Source organism: Trachypithecus francoisi, unplaced genomic scaffold (genome assembly GCF_009764315.1).
Source record: "Trachypithecus francoisi isolate TF-2019V2 unplaced genomic scaffold, Tfra_2.0 Lachesis_group11, whole genome shotgun sequence".
In the NCBI taxonomy this organism is placed as follows: domain Eukaryota; kingdom Metazoa; phylum Chordata; class Mammalia; order Primates; family Cercopithecidae; genus Trachypithecus; species Trachypithecus francoisi.
The window spans coordinates 124,496,581-124,518,558 of record NW_022681456.1 but is presented as its reverse complement, the minus strand read 5'-3'; the positions used below and the strand labels follow the sequence as shown (position 1 = coordinate 124,518,558).

At 36.0% G+C, this 21,978-nt stretch overlaps 1 protein-coding gene across 4 annotated transcripts in view; it reads right to left on the bottom strand.

Annotated features, from left to right (window-relative positions):
* CD163L1 (CD163 molecule like 1) overlaps window positions 1-21,978 on the bottom strand; it is a 95,233-nt gene that overhangs the window by 55,173 nt on the left and 18,082 nt on the right. For all 4 annotated transcript variants that reach the window (XM_033222948.1, XM_033222949.1, XM_033222947.1 and 1 more), the window contains 2 exons: window positions 21,909-21,978; window positions 2,232-2,552 (listed from right to left, as the gene is read on the bottom strand). The exon at window positions 21,909-21,978 is cut by the window's right edge and continues 251 nt beyond it. In XM_033222948.1, the coding sequence (XP_033078839.1) occupies window positions 2,232-2,552; window positions 21,909-21,978 (391 nt within the window). The remainder of the gene's footprint in view (window positions 1-2,231; window positions 2,553-21,908) is intronic.

Sequence of the window (21,978 nt, the reverse complement as noted above, 5' to 3'; positions counted from 1 at the left end):
TGAAATAATTGAGGAAAGAAGATATAATTTCTATACCTCATCTCTTCCCATTATTCAAGCTTTTCATACATCATTACAAAAGTGTAATTTGCTATCTAGTGAGAAATCTGGTTCACATTGAATAGGTTAGTCTCGGGAGATTTGGAGGTTTATTTTCCTGTAAATAATGTGGGTCGTAATGATGATAACAATTATGCCTAAACCTATGGAGAACTTCTTGGTTGCCTGGCACATTTTGGGTATTTTCTCTGTACTATTTTATTTAATGCTGTTATCCTAGTCATGATATAAGAAATCTGCAACTTGGAGATTGACTTATATAGGATCACATAATTATCAAGTAGCAGATTTTAAACTGTGAAACTGTGAACTGTTTTTGTTTGGTGAAAAAAAAAATCCTTTGACTACAGGGCTGCAGAGAAGGCCAATGTATCTAACTACCCATTTTCCTGTGGGTTGGCCACATACACATCTGTTTTCAGTGTTGGGATTGTTTTCCCACCTTGTTTTCACATCTGCATCATTCTTCCTGGCCCTTCCTTACTCTTCCAGAGGCACATCGTTCCGGAAGTTCCAGAGTTTGAATAGCAACTGGTCTTACAGTTAGGGATGTTATATCAAGTCAGAAGCACACTGTTATGAATTCACTTCATTGTAAGAAAATGTATCAAAATGATTAAGATTCTCTCTCTTCCTGTTTCCTCCCCCTCTCCTCTCATCTCTCTCATCTTCTCATGTCTCCCTCTTTTCTCTACTTCCCTTTTACGTGGAGGAAAATTTTTCTTGTAAAATGATGGATTGATCACATATACTGTGGGAAACTCTTTTGAATGGTGAAAGTGGTCGTTCCCCAGATAAAACTTGCAAGCAAACTAGTATAAACAGAAATAAAAGGATTAAAAGATGTTCTGAATATATTATCCTTCCCAAAAGTCCTATGAGGGTGGCATAAATCCTGTGGCTAAGGTACAGCTAAACCCATAAACCTCTTTGTCTACATACGTTTTTCTATGTATATCGTTCCCTGCTGCATACTCTAGACTTAAGCAAAACTCTTCTTAAAACAGGCGACCTGACCTCAAATTCTATAGGAAATAAGATTAAGGCATCCTGTGTAAGGGCTGGTAGAATAAGGTCAGTAATAATTTACTAAAGAAGCCTCTTCCATCAACACAAACTGACTCTCAGAGGAAAATACTTGGCTCTACATCTAGGGATTCTCCTTTCATAAGAATATTAGAAGGTGTGGATTTAATCTTATTAAGACAGTGAACATGTTTAATTACATCTTTAAACATAAAATACTACTGTGAGAGAAATATGAGTGATATTTTAACCCCTGATATACAAAACTATAAATAAACAGTGAGGGGTAACTTGTAGTTGAGAGTTGCAAACTAGAAAACAAATGGCTGCAGACAAAAATTTTACTAGTATAAGGTACAAAGTAATTAGCAAAGTCATAAATTTTTAGATAGGTACTCTTTGGAAATAGTTTATTTTAATGAGAAGAAGTGCTAAAACAAACTCAGTGATAACATAGAAAAATATAGTTGTATCTATGAATATGCAAAGTGATTACACATTTAAAAATTATACTGAATATTAATATAAGCCATACACTTGTATAGATTAATAGCAATTTTGACTAGATTGGATATTTTGTTGCACCAATTAGAATTAAGTAAAATGGTGTGTTGGGGGTGGGTAAAAACCTTATTCCCATGAGGCTTACAATGTAATATGCTGCATAAAACGCAGGCATATTCCCTGAGGAAGAACTGAAAGTGTCAATTCTTTTTTTTTTTTTTTTTTTTTTTTTTTTTTTTTTTTTTTTTTTGAGACGGAGTCTCGCTCTGTCGCCCAGGCTGGAGTGCAGTGGCGCGATCTCGGCTCACTGCAAGCTCCGCCTCCCGGGTTCCCGCCATTCTCTCGCCTCAGCCTCCGAGTAGCTGGGACTACAGGCGCCCGCCACCGCGCCCGGCTAGTTTTTTGTATTTTTAGTAGAGACGGGGTTTCACCGTGTTAGCCAGGAGGGTCTCGATCTCCTGACCTCGTGATCCACCCGCCTCGGCCTCCCAAAGTGCTGGGATTACAGGCTTGAGCCACCGCGCCCGGCCGAAAGTGTCAATTCTTACACATCACAATTGGTTGTAACTTCTTCAGGGTTTGGTCCTAGTTCTCCAAAAAAGGAATTTTATCTGATGTAATCATGTGGATGTAAGTCTTACCTGAGCAGATCACAGACACATCGTTCTGATGAATACAGTCAAAATTTACGGTTCCGGAATGTCTGCAGTCCCAAAGAAAAGACTCATTACCGGAGCAGGAGACACCGTCAAGCCATATAACATCAGACCCTGACTGCAAATGAGGCAAGCCAGCGAAGTGAAGTGCAGTTCCACATCCCAACTGCTTGCATACGACATCGGCTGCAGCATTGTTCCACTTATGGTGGCATATGGTCCCCCACCTTCCTTGGATTTTCAGCTCTACTCTCCCCACACAGCGGTTAGTTCCACCTACAAGCCTTAGTTCAAGATCACTACTATCTGAAACAGAGATATAAACACAAAGCCCAGGTGAAGTTTTGATCAGAAACTTCAGATTCCAGATCCTGCTATCCAAATTGAGATTTAATGAATGCCTAACTCTTGCTTTTTAAAATTCTTGTACACGTACAAGATTAATGTAATAGAATCTATCCCAGGAAAGGATCATGCTATGATGTTGACAATCCACCAGAATCTCTGGCATTTGGGGAATAAAGCACAACAGAGAGTAGAAATGCCCTTTCTGATTGTGAGTTAAGAATAAATCTATCAAAGGTCAAGAATGCATGTAAATTTGTTGTCAAAACATGAGCCTTTGCTAGCTCTGAGTCTAGCCGGCAACCATTTTAGAACTTATAACTGTGTATAAGCAGTGGCAATAAGATATCATTGTCATCACTGTCATCATCCTCTTATTCCTACTTCAACAATTTTTCTTCCTTTAAATGAACATTTAACTCCACCTTCTTGCAATATAACTTCCAATTATTCATCTTACTGGAATTTACTCTTGAATGAAATGGAACAAATGAAACAAATGAAAAATAAAACTTCCAAAGGTGAAAGCAAGTGTGGCCAGCCATAAATTATGGACTTGTCATAGTATTAAAATACTCTGTTGATTTAATTCAAATTCTCAGCCTTTCCTTATTACCTTATTTCTTTATATCACTTAGCAAAATTGACCACTACACACACACACACACATATATATATATATCATGCGTAGTGGTCAATTTTACTAAATGATACAAAGAAAAAAGGAAATAAGGAAAGGCTGAGAATTTGGACATTTTATATATGTATGTATATATATAGTGATCAATTTTGCTAAGTGATATAAGGAAATAAGGAAAGACTGAGAATTTGGATATATATACACACGCACACACACACATACACACAATCATCTCACCATATCCACAGGGGTGTGGTTCCAGGACTCCTATGGATACTAAAATCTGCAGATACTCAAGTTCCTTAGTTGGCCTTCTGTGTCTCTGGTTTCACACCCACAGATCCAACTAAATGCAAAGTTTCCATCAGCGGTTGATTGACTCCATGGATATGAAACCCACAGATTCTAAAGGCCAACTGTGTGTGTACATATATATTTTTACACTTAGCAAAATTGACCACTATATATATAATATATTATATAATATAAATATAAAATATATTTTATATTATATATTATATTTGCCTGGGTCTTCCAAGAATCCAAGAATACATTGTCTGTCTGTCTGTCTCCCTCTCTCTCCAATTGCTTGTTTTGTCCCCATATCTGTCAGTTAAATGAATGAGTCTTTTTTACAGATTATTTATCTTTATTTAATAAATTAACATACAGTAAAATTGACTGGCTTTGTGTACACTTGTGTGTGTACAGTTCTCTGAGTTGTAATACAGGCATTAATTTGTGTAACTATTACCACAGTGAGAATACAGAACTTTGTTACCCCATTCATTCATTGAAAGACAGTTAGTCACAGTGTATTATTATTTTAATATATTGCTAGGTTCAAGAAACAGAACGTTATATTAGCAATATTTTTAAACTATTTCTATTTCTTAATTTTTGTTGATATACATCATTTGTATGTATTTTAGGGATACATGTGATATTCTGATACCTATATAAAGTATGACATATTCAAATTAGAGTAATTTGGATATCTGTCACCTTAAAATTTTGTCTTTGATTCGTGGCGAGAACACTCCAAATCTTCTCTTCTTACTATTTAGATGTTTTTTCCTAAATTATTGATTAAGGAAATAAATTCCCAGAAATAATGTGGAACCTTGGATCTAGGCATACTCAAAGTGATTCACAATTGGGCATGCCAGTTCTTTGAGTCAAAACAGTGCCTCTGCTTTTGTTATTTTGATGGGCTAGTTTGTTTTTTCCTGTAGATTTGCTTAAAGTTCCTTGTAGATTCTGGATATTAGCCCTTTGTCAGATGGACAGATTGCAAAAATTTTCTCTCATTTTGTAGGTTGACTGTTCTCTCTGACAATAGTTTCTTTTGCTGTGCAGAAGCTCCTTAGTTTAATTAGATCCCATTTGTCAATTTTGGCTTTTGTTGCCATTGCTTTTGGTGTTTTAGTTATGAAGTCTTTGCCCATGCCTTTGTCCTGAATGGTATTGCCTAGAAATACCTAGAAAACCTAGAACAGGTTTTCTTCTAGGGTTTTTATGGTTTTAGGTCTTACATTTAAGTCTTTAATCCATCTTGAGTTAATTTTTGTATAAGGTGTAAGGAAGGGTTCCAGTTTCAGTTTTCTGCATATGGCTATCCAATTTCCTGATACCATTTATTAAAAAGGAATCCTTTCCCCATTGCTTGTTTTTGTCAGGTTTGTCAAGGATCAGATGGTTGTAGGTGTGTGGCATTATTTCTGAGGCCTCTGTTCTGTTCCATTGCTCTATATATCTGTTTTGGTATCAGTAACATGCTGATTTGGTTACTGTAGCCTTGAGGTACAGTTTGAAGTCAGATAGCATGATGCCTCCAGCTTTGTTATTTTTATTTAGGATTGTCTTGGCCAAACAGGCTCTTTTTTGGTTCCATATGCAATTTAATGTAGTTTTTTCTAGTACTGTGAAGAAAATCAATGGTAGCTTGATGGGGATAGCATTGAATCTATAAATTACTTTAGACAGTATGGCCCAAAGTAATTTTCATGATATTTTCATGATATTGATCCTATTTATGAGCATGGAATGTTTTTCTATGTTTGTGTCCTCTCTTATTTCCTTGAGCAGTGGTTTGTAGTTCTCCTTGAAGAGGTCCTTCACATCCCTTTAAGTTGTATTCCTAGGTATTTTATTCTCTTAGTAGCAATTGTGAATGGGAGTTCACTCATGATCTGGCTCTCTGTTTGTCTATTATTGGTGTATAGGAATGCTTGTGATTTTTGCACATTGATTTCATATCCTGAGACTTTGCCGAATTTGCTCATGAGCTTAAGGAGATTTTGAGCTGAGACGATGGGGTTTTCTAAATATACAATCATGTCATCTGCAAACAGAGACTATTTGACTTCCTCTCCTTCTATTTGAATACCCTTTATTTCTTTCTCTTGCCTGATTGCCCTGGCCAGAACTTCCAATACTATGTTGAATAGGAGTGGTGAGAGAGGGCATCTTTGTCTTGTGCTGGTTTTCAAAGGGGATGCTTCCAGCTTTTGCCCATTCAGTATGATATTGGCTATGGGTTTGTCATAAATATCTCTTATTATTTTGAGATACATTCCATCAATACCTAGCTTATTGAGAGTTTTTACCATGATGGGGTGTTGAATTTTATTGAAGGCCTTTTCTGCATCTATTGAGATAATCATGTGGTTTTTGTCATTGGTTCTGTTTATCTGAAGGATTACATTTACTGATTTGCATATATTGAATCAACCTTGCATCCCAGAGATGAAGACGACTTGATCATGGTGGACAAGCTTTTTGATGTGCAGCTGGATTCGATTTGCCAGTATTTTATTGAGGATTTTCACATCAATGTTCATCAGGGATATTGGCCTGCAGTTTTTTGTTGTTGTTATTGTGTCTCAAAACAGTGTAAAATAATTAACAAAATGGCATCAACAGGTTCTTACCTATCAATAATTGCTCTAAATGTAAATTGATTAAATTCTCAAATGAAAAAACAGAGTGGAGAGGTTAAAAAATGGCAAATAAGCGGCAGAACAAATGGACTTAACACATTTCTACAGAAAATTTTACCCAACAGCTGCAGAATATGCATTCTGTTCATCAGCACATGGAATATTCTCTAAAATAGACCATATGATAGGCCACAAAACAAGTCTCCACACATTTAAGAAAATCAAAATTATATCAAGTACACTCTCATACCACAGTGGAAGAAAGTTGGAAATCAGCGCTAAAAGAAATCCTCAAAACAATGCAAATACATGGAAATTACATAATCTGCTCCTGAATGAGCACTGGGTCAACAATGAAATCAAGATGGAAATTTAAAAATTCTTTGAACTGAATGGTAATAGTCACACAACCTATCAAAACCTCTGGAATACAACAAAGGTGGTGCTAAGAGGAAAGTTCACAGCCTTAAATGCCTACATCAGAAAGTCTGAAAGAGTATAAATAGATATTTTTAAATTATTATTATGATACTTTAAGTTCTAGGGTACATGTGCACAATGTGCAGGTTTGTTACATATGTATACATGTGCCATGTTGGTGTGCTGCACCCATTAACTCATCATTTACATTAGGTATATCTCCTAATGCTATCCCTCCCCGCTCCACCCTCCCCACAATAGGCCCTGGTGTGGGATGTTCCCCTTCCTGTGTCCAAGTGATCTCATTGTTCAATTCCCACCTATGAGTGAGAACACGCGGTGTTTGGTTTTCTGTTCTTGCGATAGTTTGCTGAGAATGATGGTTTCCAGCTGCATCCATGTCCCTATAAAGGACACGAACTCATCCTTTTTTATGGCTGCATAGTATTCCATGGTGTATATGTGCCACATTTTCTTAATCCAGTCTGTCACTGATGGGTTTCTACCCAGAGGAAAAGAAGTCATTATCTGAAAAAGGTATTTGCACATGCATGTCTATAGCAGCACAATTTGCAATTGTACAAACATGGCAACAACCCAAATGCCCATCAATCAATGAGTGGGTAAAGAAATTGTGATATATATATCACAATTTATATCTATATCTATATCTATGTATACACCATGGAATACTACTCAGCCATAAAAATGGAATGAAATAATGGCATTCACAGCAACCTGGATGGAATTGCAGACCATTATTCTAAATGAAGTAACTCAGGAATGGAAAACCAAACATTGTATGTTCTCACTCATAAGTGGGAACTAAGCTATGAAGATGCAAAGGTATAGGAATGATATAATGGAGAATAGAGCAGCAGATCCTGACAAGGAGGATTCAACCACCACAGCGCTTAAGCTCTGCTAAGGGAAAAACTGCCTCCTCTAGGGGGTCCCTGAACTCCATGACTTCTGACTGGGAGAGAACTCCCAACAGGGGTTGACAGACCCCTCATACAAGAGAGCTCAGGCTGGCATCAGGCCGGTGCCCTCTGGGACAAAGCTTCTAGAGGAAAGAGCAGGCAGCAATATTTGCTGTCCTGCACCCTCTGTTGGTGATAACCAGGAAAATAGGGTCTGGAGTAGAGCCCAAGCAAACTGCAGCAGACCTGGAGAAAAGGGGCATGACTGATAGAAGAAAAAACTAACAAACAAAAAGCAATAACATCAACATCAACGAAAGAATGTCCACACAGAAACCCCATCCAAAAGTCTTCAGCCACAAAGATCTAAGGTAGATTAACCCATGAAGATGAGGAAAAACCAGTGCATAAATGCTGAAAATTCCCAAAACCAGAATACCTCTTCTCCTCCAAATGATTGCAACTCCTCTCCAGCAGGGGATAAATGAGTTTGTATATATGTATTATACACACATGTATATAAACGTACATATATATGTATGTATATACATACATAGAATGAGTTTGATGAACTGACAGAAGGAGGCTTCAGAAGGTGGGTAATAAACTCCTCTGAGCTAAAGGAGCATGTTCTAACCTAATTCAAGGAAGCTAAGAACCTTGAAAAAAGGTTAAAGAACTACTAACTAGAATAATCAGTTTAGAGAAGAACATAAATGACCTGATGGAGCTGAAAAACACAGCACAAGAACTTCGTGAAGCAAACACAAGTATCAATAGCCATCTCGATCAAGCAGAAGAGAGGATATCAGAGATTGAAGATCAGCTTAATGAAATAAAGTGTGAAGACAAGATTAGAGAAAAAATATTGAAAAGGAATGAACAAAGCCTCAAAGAAATGTGGGACTATGTGAAAAGACCAAACCTATGATTGATTAGTGTACCTGAAAGTGATGAGGAGAAAGGAACCAAGTTGGAAAACACTCTTTGGGATATTATCCAGGAGAATGTCCCCAACCTAGCAAGACAGGCTGAAATTCAAATTCAGAAAATACAGAGAACACCACAAAGATACACCTTAAGAAGAGCAACCCCAAGACACATAATCGTCAGATTCCAAAGGTTGAAACTAATGAAAAACTGTTAAGGGCAGCCAGAGAGAAAGGTCGGGTTACCCAAAAAGGGAAGCCCATCAGACTAACAGCAGATCTCTCTGCAGAAACCCTACAAGCCCAAAGAGATTGGGGGCCAATATTCAACATTCTTAAAGAAAATAATTTTCATTGCAGAATTTCATATTCAGCAAAACTAAGTTTCATAGATGAAAGAGAAACAAAATCCTTTACAGACAAGCACCAGACCTGCCTTACAAGAGCTCCTGAAGGAAGCACTAAATATGGAAAGGAAAACCCAGTACCAGCCACTGCAAAAAACACACAAAAATATAAAGACCAATGACACTATGAAGAAACGGCATCAACTAATGTGCAAAATAACCAGCTAGCATCATGATGACAGGATCAAATTCACACATAACAATATTAACCTTAAATGTAAATGGGCTAAATGCCCCAATTAACAGACACAGGCTGGCAAATTGGATAAAGAGTCAAGACCCATTGGTGTGCTATATTCAAGAGACAAATCTCATGTGCAAAGACATACATCAGCTCAAAATAAAGGGATGGAGAAATATTTACCAAGCAAATGGAAAGCAAAAAAAAAAAGCAGGGGTTGCAATCCTAGTCTCTGATAGAAAGACTTTAAACCAACAAAGATCAAAAAAGACAATGAAAGGCATTACATAATGGTAAAGAGAATAATGCAATAAGTAGAGCTAGCATATATATATGAATATATATAAAAAATGCATATGTATATATACACATACACATGTATATATAAGATCCAAATAAGCTGAATTAGAAACAAAATATGCTATATACATACATGTATATACATATATTCATACATATATGTATATCCATATACATATGTATAGACATGTATATCCATATACATGTATGTATATACATATGTGTATACATATATGTTATGGACATGCATATATGTATTATACACATGTATAATACATGTGTACATGCATAATACATGCATACATAGATATACGTATATGTCTATATATACACATGTGTGTAATACATATATGTAAACATATACATATATATGCATGCATGTATATATGTATATATACATACATGCATGGATATATGTGTATATATATACATGTATGGATATATGTATATGTATATGTGTATACATATACATGTGTATAATACATATATGTATATATATGTATATATGCATGTGCATGTATGTATATGTATATACATATATATTCATGTGTACATATATACATGTATATATTTATATATACATATATGTGTGTGTGTGTGTATATATATACAGGTGCACCCAATACAGGAGCACCAGATTCATAAAACCAGTTCTTAGAGACCGACAAAGAGACTTAGACTTCAACACAATAATAGTGGGAGACTTTAACACCCCACTTTCAACATTAGAAAGATCAACGAGACAGAAAATTAACAAGGACATTCAAGAGTTCAACTCAGCTCTGGGGCAAGGAAATCTAATAGATATCAACAAAACTCTCCACAGCAAATCAACAGAATATACATTTTTCTCAGCACCACATAGCACTTATTCTAAAATCAATCTCATAATTGTAAGTAAAACATTCCTCAGCAAATGCAAAAGAATGGAAATCATAACAAACAGTCTCTCAGGCCACAGTGCAATCAAATTAGAACTCAGAATTAAGAAACACACTCAAAACCACACAATTACATGGAAGCTGAACAACCTGCTTCTGAATGACTACTAAGTAAATAACAACATTAAGGCAGAAATAATGCAGTTCATTGAAACCAATGAGAACAAAGAGACAATGTAGCAGAATCTCTGGGACACAGCTAACACAGTGTTAAGAGGGAACTTTATAGCATTAAACGCCATCAGAAAGCAGGAATGATCTAAAATTGACACTCCAACATCACAATTAAAAGAACTAGAGAAGGAGAGCAAACACATTTAGAAGCTAGCAAAAGAGAAGAAATAACTAAGATAAGAGTAAAACTGAAAGAGATAGAGACACAAAAAAACCTTCAAAAAACAATCAACCCAGGAGCTGGTTTTTTGAAAAGATTAACAAAATAGATAAACTGCTAGCCAGACTAATGAGAAAGAAAAGAGAGAAGAATCAAATAGACACAATAAAAATGATAAAGGGGATATCGCCACTGATCCCACAGAAATACAAACTACCATCAGAGAACACTATATCCACCTCTACACAAATAAGCTAGAAAATCTAGAAGAAATGGATAAATTCCTGAACACATACATCCTCCCAAGACTAAACCAGAAAGAAGTTGAATCCCTGAATAGACAGATAACAAATTCTGAAAAAGAGACCCTAATTAATAGCTTACCAACCCAAAAAAACCCAGGACCAGAGGATTCACAGCCGAACTCTGCTAGAGGTACAAAGAGGATTTGGTACCATTCCTTCTGAAACAATTCCAAACAACAGAAAAAGAGACACTCCTCCCTAACTCAATTTTATGAGGCCAGCATTATCCTGATTCCAAAACCTGGGAGAGACACAACAGAAAAAAGTAAATTTCAGGTCAATATCCCTGATGAACATCAATGCAAAAATCCTCAATAAAATACTGGCAAACTGAATCCAGCAGCACACAAAAAAGTTTATTCACCACGATCAAATCGGCTTCATCCCTGGGATACCAGGCTGGTTCAACATACACAAACCAATAAATGTAATCCATTACATAAACAGAACCAATGACAGAAACCACATGAGTACCTCAAAAGATACAGAAAAGGTCTTTGATACAATTCAACACCCATTCATGGTAAACAAAACAACAACAACAACAAAAAACTCTCAATAAACTAGGTATTGATGGAAGACAGCTCAAAATAATAAGAGCTATTTATGACAAACCTATAGCCAATATACTGAATGAGCAAAAGCTAAAAGCATCCCCTTTGGAAACCAGCACAAGACAAGGACGCCCTCTCTCACCCCTCCTATTCAACTTAGTACTGAAAGTTCTGGCCAGGGCAATCAGGCAAGAGAAAGAAATAAAGCGTATTCAAATAGGAAGAGAGGAAGTCAAATGGTCTTTGTTTGCAGATGACATGATTGTATATTTAGAAAACCCCATGTCTCAGCCCAAAATCTCCTTAAACTGATAAGCAACGTCAGCAAAGTCTCAGGATACAAAATCGATGTGTAAAAATCACAAGCATACCTCTACAACAATAATAGACAAGCGGAGAGCCAAATCATGAGTGAACTCCCATTCACAATTGCTACAAAAATAATAAAATACCTAGGAATACAACTTACAAGTGACATGAAGGACCTCTTCAAGGAGAACTACGAACTGCTGCTCAAAGAAAGCAGAGAGGATACAAACAAATGGAAAAACATTCAATGCTCATGGATAAAAAGATTCAATACTGTGAAAATGGCCATACTGCCCAAAGTAATTTATAGATTCAATGCTATTCCCATCAAGCTACCATTGACTTTCTTTACAGAACTAGAAAAAACTACTTTAAATTGCATATGGAACCAAAAAAGAGCCTGTATAGCCAAGACAATTCTAAGGAAAAAGAACAAAGCTGAAGGCATCATGCTACCTAACTTCAAAACTACACTACAAGGCAATAACCAAACCAGCATGGTACTGGTACCAAAACAGAAATATAGACCAATGGAACAGAACAGAGGCCTCGGAAATAACACCACACATTTACAACCATCTGATCCTTGATAAACATGACAAAAACAAGCAATGGGTAAAGGATTCCCTGTTTAATAAATGATGCTGGGAAAACTGGCTAGCCATATGCAGAAAAACTGAAACTGGAACCCTTCCTCACACTTTATACAAAAATTAACTCAAGATGGATTAAAGACTTAAATGTAAGACCTAAAATCACAAACAATCCTAGAAGAAAACCTAGGCAATACCATTCGGGATATAGGCATGTGCAAAGGCTTTATGACTCAAAACACAAAAGCAATGGCAACAAAAGCCAAAATTGACAAATAGGATCTAATTAAACTACAGAGGTTCTGCTCTGCAAAAGAAACTATCATCAGAGTGAACAGGCAACCTACAGAACAGGAGAAAATTTTTGCAATCTGTCCATCTGACAAAGGGCTAACATCCAGAATCTACAAGGAACTTAAACAAGTTTACAAGAAAAAAACAAACAACCCCATCAAAAAGTGGGCGAAGGATGCGAACAGACACTTCTCAAAAGAAGACATTTATGCAACCAACAAGCATATAAAAAAAGCTCATCATCACTGGGCATCAGAGAAATGCAAACCAAAACCACAGTGAGATACATCTCACACCAGTTAGAATGGTGATCATTAAAAACTCTGGAAACAACAGATGCTGGCGAGGATGTGGAGATGTAAATTAGTTCAACAATTGTGGAAGACTGTGGCGATTCCTCAAGGGTCTAGAACTAGAAATACCATTTGACCCAGCAACCCCATTACTTGGTAAATACCCAAAGATCATAAATCATTCTACTATAAAAACATATGCTCACACATGTTTACTGCAGTACTATTTACAAAAGCAAAGACTTGGAACCAACCCAAATGCCCATCAATAATAGACTGGATAAAGGAAATGTGGCATATATACACCATAGATTACTATGCAGCCATAAAAAAGAATGAGTTCATGTTCTTTGCAGGGACATGGATGAAGCTGGAAACCATCATTCTCACCAAATTAACACAAGAACAGAAAACCAAACACCACATGTTCTCACTCGTAAGTGGGAGTTGAACAATGAGAACAGATGAACACCAGACATTTGGGCATGTCTGGGAATGGGGGGCAAGGGGAGGGAGAGCATTAGGACAAATACCGAAAGCATATGGGGCTTAAAACCTATATGACAGGTTGATAGGTCAGCCAACCACCATGGCACATGTATATCTATGTAACAAACCTGCATGTTCCCCACACATATCCCAGAACTTAAAGTAAAAATAAATAAATAAATAAATAGGACTTTGGGGACTTGGGGGAAAGGGTGGGAGGTGGGTAAAGGATAAAAACTACACAGTGGATACAGTGTATACTGTTTAGGTGATGGGTGCATCAAAATCTGAGAAATCACTACTAAAGAACTTATTCATGTAACCAAACACCACCTGTTCCCTCAAAATCGGGTTGATAGGTGCAGCAAACTGCCGTGGCACATGTATACCCATGTAACAAACCTGCATGTTCTGTACATGTGTACCAGAACTTAAAGTAAACAATAAATAAATAAATAAAAAGACAGAGTGGTTGAACGGATTAAGGAAAAACATGGTCCAAATATATGCTGCTTACAAGGGACTCACTTCTTTAGTTTTAGGACACACATAGGCTGAAAATAGAGATGAAAAAACATATTTCATGTAAATTGCAACCAAAGGTAAGCCAGAGCATCTATGCTTATATCTGACAAAATAGATTTAAGTCCAAAATTGTAAAAAGAGACAAAAAAATCCATTATATAATGTTAAAGGGGTTAACTCATCAAGAGCATATAACAAGAAAAAATATATATGAGCCCCTGTCAAAGCAACTAAACATATAAAGCAAATATTAAGAGACTGAAAGGGAGAAATAGACAGTAATACATAATAGTAGGGATTTTAATACTCCATTTTCAAAAATGGACAGATAATTCAAACAGAAAATCAATATGGAAATAGTGGACTTGAACAACACTATAGACTAAAGGAACCTAACAGACACATATGTAACATTCCATCTAAAGTAGCAGAATATAGCTTCTTTTAAAGGGTGCACATATCATGCTCCAGGACAGATCATATTTTAGGCCACAAAACAAGTCTAAACAAATTTAACAAGATTAATATAATGTCAAGTATCACGTATGGCTACAATGGTTTGAAACTGCAAATAGTAACAGAGGAGAGTTGAGAAATTCACAAATATGTGGAAATTAAATATCATACTCTTGTACAATCAATAGGTCAAAGAAGTAATTAAAAGAGAAATCAAAAAGCATCTTAAGACAAACAAAAATAGAAACAAAACATGCCAGAACTTATGAAATGAAGAAAAAGCAGTTCTAAGAGGGAAGTTCAGTGATAAACACCTATGTTAAGAAAAAAAGAAAGATCTCAAACAACCAAACTTTACAACTCAAGGAACAAGAAAAAGAAGAACAAGTTATGCTTGAAGTCAACAGAAGAAAAGAAATAATAAATGTTAGAGAATAAATCTATGAGACTATAAAAACAAAAATTTTAACAAAACTAAGAGCTTTAAAAAAAAAAACAAAATTGACAGACTTAGCTAGACTGTGAAAAAAGAGGAAAGTCAAATAAATGAAATAAATGAAAGAGAAAACATTACAACTGACACCACAGAAACACAATCATAAAATATTACTAAAACAATTATTAAAAATGAATTGTGTAATCTAGAAGAAATAGTTACATTCCTAGAAACATACAATCTACAAAGACTGATTCAAAAATAAACAGAAAATCTGAGAAGACCAATAATAAACAAGGAGATTGAATCAGTAATCAACAATCTGCACATAAGAAAAAGCCCAGGACCTGATAATGTTACAAGTGAATTCGATCGAACATTTAAAGAAGAATCAATGCCAAAAGTTCTTAAAGTCTTTCAAAAAATCAAAGAGGAGGAAATACTTACAAACTCATTTGAAGAGGCCAGCATTACCCTGAGACCAAAGTCAGACAAGGACACTATAAGAAAAGGAAACTACAAATATCTTTTATAAAAACGGCTGCAAAAATCTTCAAAAATACTAGCAACTGGCAAACCAAATTCAACCACATATTAATAGGATCACTAGCCATAATTAAGTGGGATTTATCCCTGAGATGCAACAACAGTTCAACATATAGAAAATAATAAATAGAATACATCATATTAATAGAATGAAAGATAAAAATCATATTATCATCTCAATTGATACAGAAAAAAACATTTGAAAACGTTTTCAAAGAATGTTGAAAACAAATTCAACGCTCTTTCACGATAAAAATTCTCCCTGGGCAACAGAGCGAGACTCTGTCTCAAACAAGCAAACAAACAAACAAAACTCTCTCAACAAATTAGGTACAAAAGAAATGTACTTCAATGTAATAGATACCAGATAGAGCAAGCCCACAGCTAACATTATATTCAGTGGTGAAAGCTAAAAAGTTTTTCTCTAAGATTAGTAACAAGACAAGGATACTCACTGTCACCACTTCCATTCAATATAGTACTGAAAGTCCTCACCAGAGCAATCAGGCAAGAGAAATAAAAGGCATTCAAATTGCAAAAGAAGAAAGAACGTTATCTATGTTTTCAGATGACTTGACCTTATATACAGTAAACTGTAGAGACTTTAAAAAAAATGCTTGAACTAATAAATAATTTCAGTAAATTTGCAGGATATAGAAAATATTTTTTAAAGCAGCTGCATTTCTTTTTCTTTTTTTTTTTTTTTTTGAGACAGAGTCTTGTTCTGTCGCCCAGGCTGGAGTGCAATGGCATGATCTTGGCTCACTGCCTCCCAGGTTCAAGCAATTCTCCTGCCTCAGCCTCCCAAGTAGCTGGAATTACAGGCACGTGCCACCAGGCCTGGCTAATTTTTGTATTTTTAGTAGAGATGGGGTTTCACCATGTTGGTCAGGCTGCTCTGGAACTCCTGATCTCAAGTGATCTGCCTGCCTCGGCCTCCCAAAATATTGGGATTACATGCGTGAGCAACAGTGCCAGGCCTAAAAAGTTGCATTTCTATATACTGATAACAACTGCCTGGAAAAAAATTGAGAAAACAATTCCATTTATAAGGGCATCACAAAGAATAAAATACCTGGGAGTAAATTTAACTAAGGAGGTGAAATATCTGTATTCTGAAAACCAGAAGTCATTGATAAAAATCATGGAAAGATATCCCATGTTTATGGATTAAAAGAATTAATATTGTTAAAATGTTCATTCTACCTCAAAAGACCTACAGATACTGTACTGCATGCTTAAAAGCAGCTACGAAGGTAGGTATTATGTTAAATGTTCTTACCATCAAAAAATTAATAATAAAAGGGGTGGGAAGAAACTTTGGGAAGTGATGCATATTCTTATGGCCTTGATGGTGGTGATGGTTTCATGGGTTTACAGTTTTTCTTAAACTCATCAGGTTATGTATATTAAATATGTACAGCTTTTTACATGTCAAACAAACTCATTTAAGGGCTTTAATAAAATGATAAAGGCAGGCCAGATAGCAAGAATTTGACAATGTCATACTTGCGAATGTGATTCTTGTTCAGTGAACATGACAATCCATTCCCCTCATGCAGGCATCCTTCCAAGTTATAGAGGTTTCAGACTGTCTGTATTTAATGGTGCTGGTCAATGATTAATTATAAACTTACTTCCCTTGCTTCTTTTGTTCTTAGTTAAGTCTCATCAAACTTATTATATAACTATATAATAAAGTTCCTATGAAGAGTGTATATTCTGACCAATTTTCAAAAACATTCTGGCCTACTTGATAGTTATATTGCTAATTGCAAAACAATAATTTGAAGCTTTGTTTATATGTCATTGTATTATAAATTTAGTAACAGATAAATTCTGCTGAATCAGATAATGTCTGGTTGCCCTTGGCAAAACTGGGTTTCTGTAACTGAAGCCAAACACCTTTAAATAAAACTGTAAAATCCAAGACTATTTTGATTGCCAAGATACCCCCTTTATGGTTTTAACTATCATCCAGAAACTAAAATAAGGAGTAAAATTAGAGAATTGTATTTAGCTACATAACATAGACAATTGTACTGATAAAAAAAAATTTTTTTAAGTCAGTGGAATCTATTTAGTGTGAAATATACGTTCACTTTCAATGTTCTTTAGATAGCATGTATTCATACTGTTTGCCCAGTAGATTATTAGTTCCTTGAGGACAAAATATGTAACACAAACCTTTTTCTTATTTTTCACAGAATCAGTCATTGTGTCTAGTACACAACAAGAAAAAGCCCTAGAAAAATCATCTCTTTGTCACTTATCACTTATCTCTGTAGTTCCTTTCTCCACTCGGAGTAGTATTCTCGCACTGTAAGCCAGTATTTTCATATGATTTACCAGCTTCTGGACTAAAGTCCCCTTCCTCACTTCTTCATTCTCCCATTCAGTTGTACTGTATCAAACCTAGACTTGATTTCCCTTTGTTCTCTTTTGTTTCTATGCCTATATACCACCCTCATCATTACTACTTGCTTTCAATAGCTGTAATTTTGGCGAGAATTTGATACTCTATTTTGCACTTTGGGGGACATTTGTGGTCACTTAAACGCAGTGAAAATGTAAAACTAACTTTTGCTAATTCTGCTGCTGATGTTCCTTTCACATTCAGGTAGCTGGAAGAAGTAAATAAATTATGTTTGCAGACTCAAGTAATCCAATCAAACTAGTCTATAGGTGTCAATACCAAAGTAAAAATATAAATAACAAATTATTTAATCCGAGTTTCTTCTACAAAAACCGACTTAAAAATATAATTATATATACAATATTGTGTTATGTGCCAAAATTGTTAAACATAATCAGAAGATATGTGTAGCAAAGTTTAATAAACAAGAAAAAACTATGTAAAATAAAGGGTATTACCTCAAATTTGAAATTGTAACTGGATACTTTTATCTTCCCCATTTTGTCATGAGGAGAAATGTTTTCAAACCATGTAACAATTAAAACACATTTTAGGTTAAATAATAGAATTCTTAGGGGCTATTATGACATTTATAAATCAAAATAAAATGTCCACTTCAGTAGGCATTACTGCAAATTATCAAAAATGTCTTAAGAATTTCCTTGGATTTATCTTTATAGTAAATTTGTAAACCACAAAATCATATCTGTCTTAATTCCTCTAAAATCTCCCAAGATTTTATCAATTGCAAAGTCCTCAAGCACTGCTGATATGCTGATATTAAATTTATATCTCTAATTCAGACATTTCTTCTGAGAATTTCCAGTGGGAATATCCACCTACATATTTTCCAAGTACCTCAAAAATGTTCTAACACTCTTAGCATCTTGCTTTTAAATGGTACTACTAGCTACAAGTCTGTACACATAAGAAATTTGGGAAAAATTCTTACCCTTCTTTCTTTCTCATCTCTTTTTTCACTTCTCTTGGTACTATCAAAGCCGTTGTATAATTATAACTCTAATCCATCCACTTATCTCTATCTTAACTATTTTAGCCCTAGTCAAACCACTATCATGTCTTACCTGACCTCCTTCAGGGTCTTCTTAACTCGTTTCTCTGGATCCAAGCTTGGCTCTCAAAAGCTATTGTTCATTCAGTTAGTCCACATGATATTATAATAATCAAATTTTATCATGGTAATTATTTGCATAAAACCCTTCAAAGAATACCCTTGGCTATTAAAATAAAGTCTAAAACTCTTGCCATAGCTCCCCAGTCTCTGAGTACAAGCCCTCAGCTTCATCAACTATCACGCAACCTTCCTCATTAAGTTACAGCTACTCCAGTGTTTTCTCTACCCTTGGAGGCCACCACGTCCTTTCTTACTTCAGGAGAATTGGGTTTGTCCCTTTGAAATACTGTTTGTTGGAAAACTGCTTTTAAGACCTCAGATTTCAGTAACCCAATTATAAAGACATACATTAAGTAAGTCATCCTATTAAATAATCTGATACTAATTTGTATCTTTATTTCAAAACATTTATTGGAGTTTACAAACCTGTAGATGTTCATAAAAGAAAAAATAGAAGAAATTAGAAGATTTTACAGAAGGTTCTAAGTACTCTTCCTGACTTTGAACTACTCCAAGACTGTAAGTTCTTTCAGATTATTATTCACTTTTTGTAAGAACTCTGTCAGCCAGTAGGAGACAGATCACTTAGAAATTAAAGAATATTGTATCTTCCTGAAATTCCAAACATAAAAAAATGATAGGGAAGAACTGGATTTTAAGAATAGGAACAAAGACATCATATTTTCTATGCCTCTTCCACCTTCCCGAGTTTCTAATAAATTAGCCAGTTAAAACATAAACATGTATAGATCACAAAAAATTGCTGAAAACTATGCTAATTGTTAGGAATAAATACGTTTAAAATAATTCCCATCCCTCTGGTATTAGCATATTTGAGAGAAGGCAAGAAATTAAATAACTAAAATGTTATCAACACAAGAATTAGGACAGAGTGCCATCACAGCATATGAATAGGATATGTTTATATTTGAGAAAGTCTTCCCTGAGGAAGTGTTCTTTAAGATGGGCCGGGCGCGGTGGCTCACGCCTGTAATCCCAGCACTTTGGGAGGCCGAGGTGGGCGGATCACCAGGTCAGGAGATCCAGACCATCCTGGCTAACAAGGTGAAACCCCGTCTCGACTAAAAACACAAAAAAATTAGCCGGGTGTGGTGGCGGGCGCCTGTAGTCCCAGCTACTGGGGAGGCTGAGGCAGGAGAATGGCGTGAACCCGGGAGGTGGAGCTTGCAGTGAGCCCAGATCGCGCCACTGCACTCCAGCCTGGGCGACAGAGTGAGACTCCGTCTCAAAAAAAAAAAAAAAAAAAAAAGATGACGTTAATGGATAACCAAATTTAGCTAAGAGAAATAAATGAAGGAGGAAGAGTTTTTTTCTACCTAGAGGAAAAGAATGTCTCAATGTTCTGAGGTGGGACGGAAAATATCATGTACATGAAAGAACGCAGCAGAGATCAAGCAGAAAAGAGGAGAGAGTAGCAACATCTTGCAGATAATAAGAAATTTCCTGTATTACTTTAAGGTCAAATAAATGTGCTTCAAAAAACATCATTTCCGCTGCAGTGTGGAGAATGGATTTGAAGGTGTTTGTAATGACTGCAGAGAGGCCACTGGGGAGAGGTCGTTGCTTTCCATAGTGACTTCTTAGAGGTGGTGAGTGATTGTTGCTTGGTTTATGTTGATAGCAATGAAAATGGTGAAAAGAAGCCACATTCTTCAGCCGGGTGTGGTGGCTCATGGTTGTAATCCTAGCACTTTGGGAGGCTGAGGCGGCCAGATCATAAGGTCAGGAGATCAAGACCACCCTGGCCAATATGGTGAAACACCGCCTCTACTAAAAATACTTTAGCTGGGCATGGCGGCAGGTGCCTGTAGTCCCAGATACTCAGGAGGCTGAGACAGGAGAATAGCTGGAACCCAGGAGGCGGAGGTTGCAGTGAGCAGAGATTGTGCCACTGCACTCTAGCCTGGGCAACAGCCTGGGCGACAGAATGAGACTCTGTGCCCCCCAAAAAGAAGCCACATTTTAAAATATTTAAATAGTATAATCATTTCCATCTGGTCATGTAATGAATATAGTGTGCTAACAGAGAAATGAAGGACTTAAAAGTGACCCCCTAGTTGAACAACAAGAACACATAGACACAAGGCGGGGAACATCACACACCGGGGCCCGTGCGAGGAGTGGAGGGCTGGGGGAAGGATAGCATTAGGAGAAATACCTAATGCAAATGACGAGTTGATGGGTGCAGCAAACCAATATGGCACATGTATACCTATGTAACAAACCTGCACGTTGTGCACATGTACCCAGAACTTAAAGTATAAAAAAAAAAAAAAGTGCTCCCTTAGATTTCTGACTTGAACAATCAAGTGGGAAGTAATACTATTTACTGAGCTTAGAAAGATTTGATGATGAGTAAACAAAGATAATAAGCTTACTTTTGGAAACATTAAGGTTCAAGTACATTTTGGACCCTTCGTAGGCACACGGATATATGTATCTAGAGCTCTTAGGAGGTGTCTGGTGTGGAATTTTTGTTAAGCTAAGAAAGTAAATTGCCAAGGGAAAGAGTGTAGTGCGAGATTAGGGACTTAGTCCTGATGAAATCTAAGTTTTGGTAGCTGGAAAGAATTAGTAAAGTGGGGAAACTAGACTAAGAGTGAGTGACATCAGAGAAAGAAGGGGAAAATATGATATTATGTCAGGAAGTTATTTGAAAAAGGTTTTTAGAGAAAAGATTTGATCAGCCTATGGAATACTGCTGAGTAATCGGAAATATTAAAACTCAGAATGTGCTTTACATTTGTTAGGAAGAGCAGTTTTAGGAAGAGTGTTTAGGAAAACTCCAGAATGGAGCTATTTCAGGGGTAACAAAAATTTGTTATAACCAGAGAAAACTCTTCTCCAGAGAATGATTGACCTTTTTCTTTCCATACATACTATTTCTAAACAAATTGTTCCTTTCTTCTACATGTCTTGGGCTCTTACCATAACAAGTTAATGTGACATCCTCATAGTGACTGCAGTCATGATTTCCCCATCCACGATGTCTGCAATT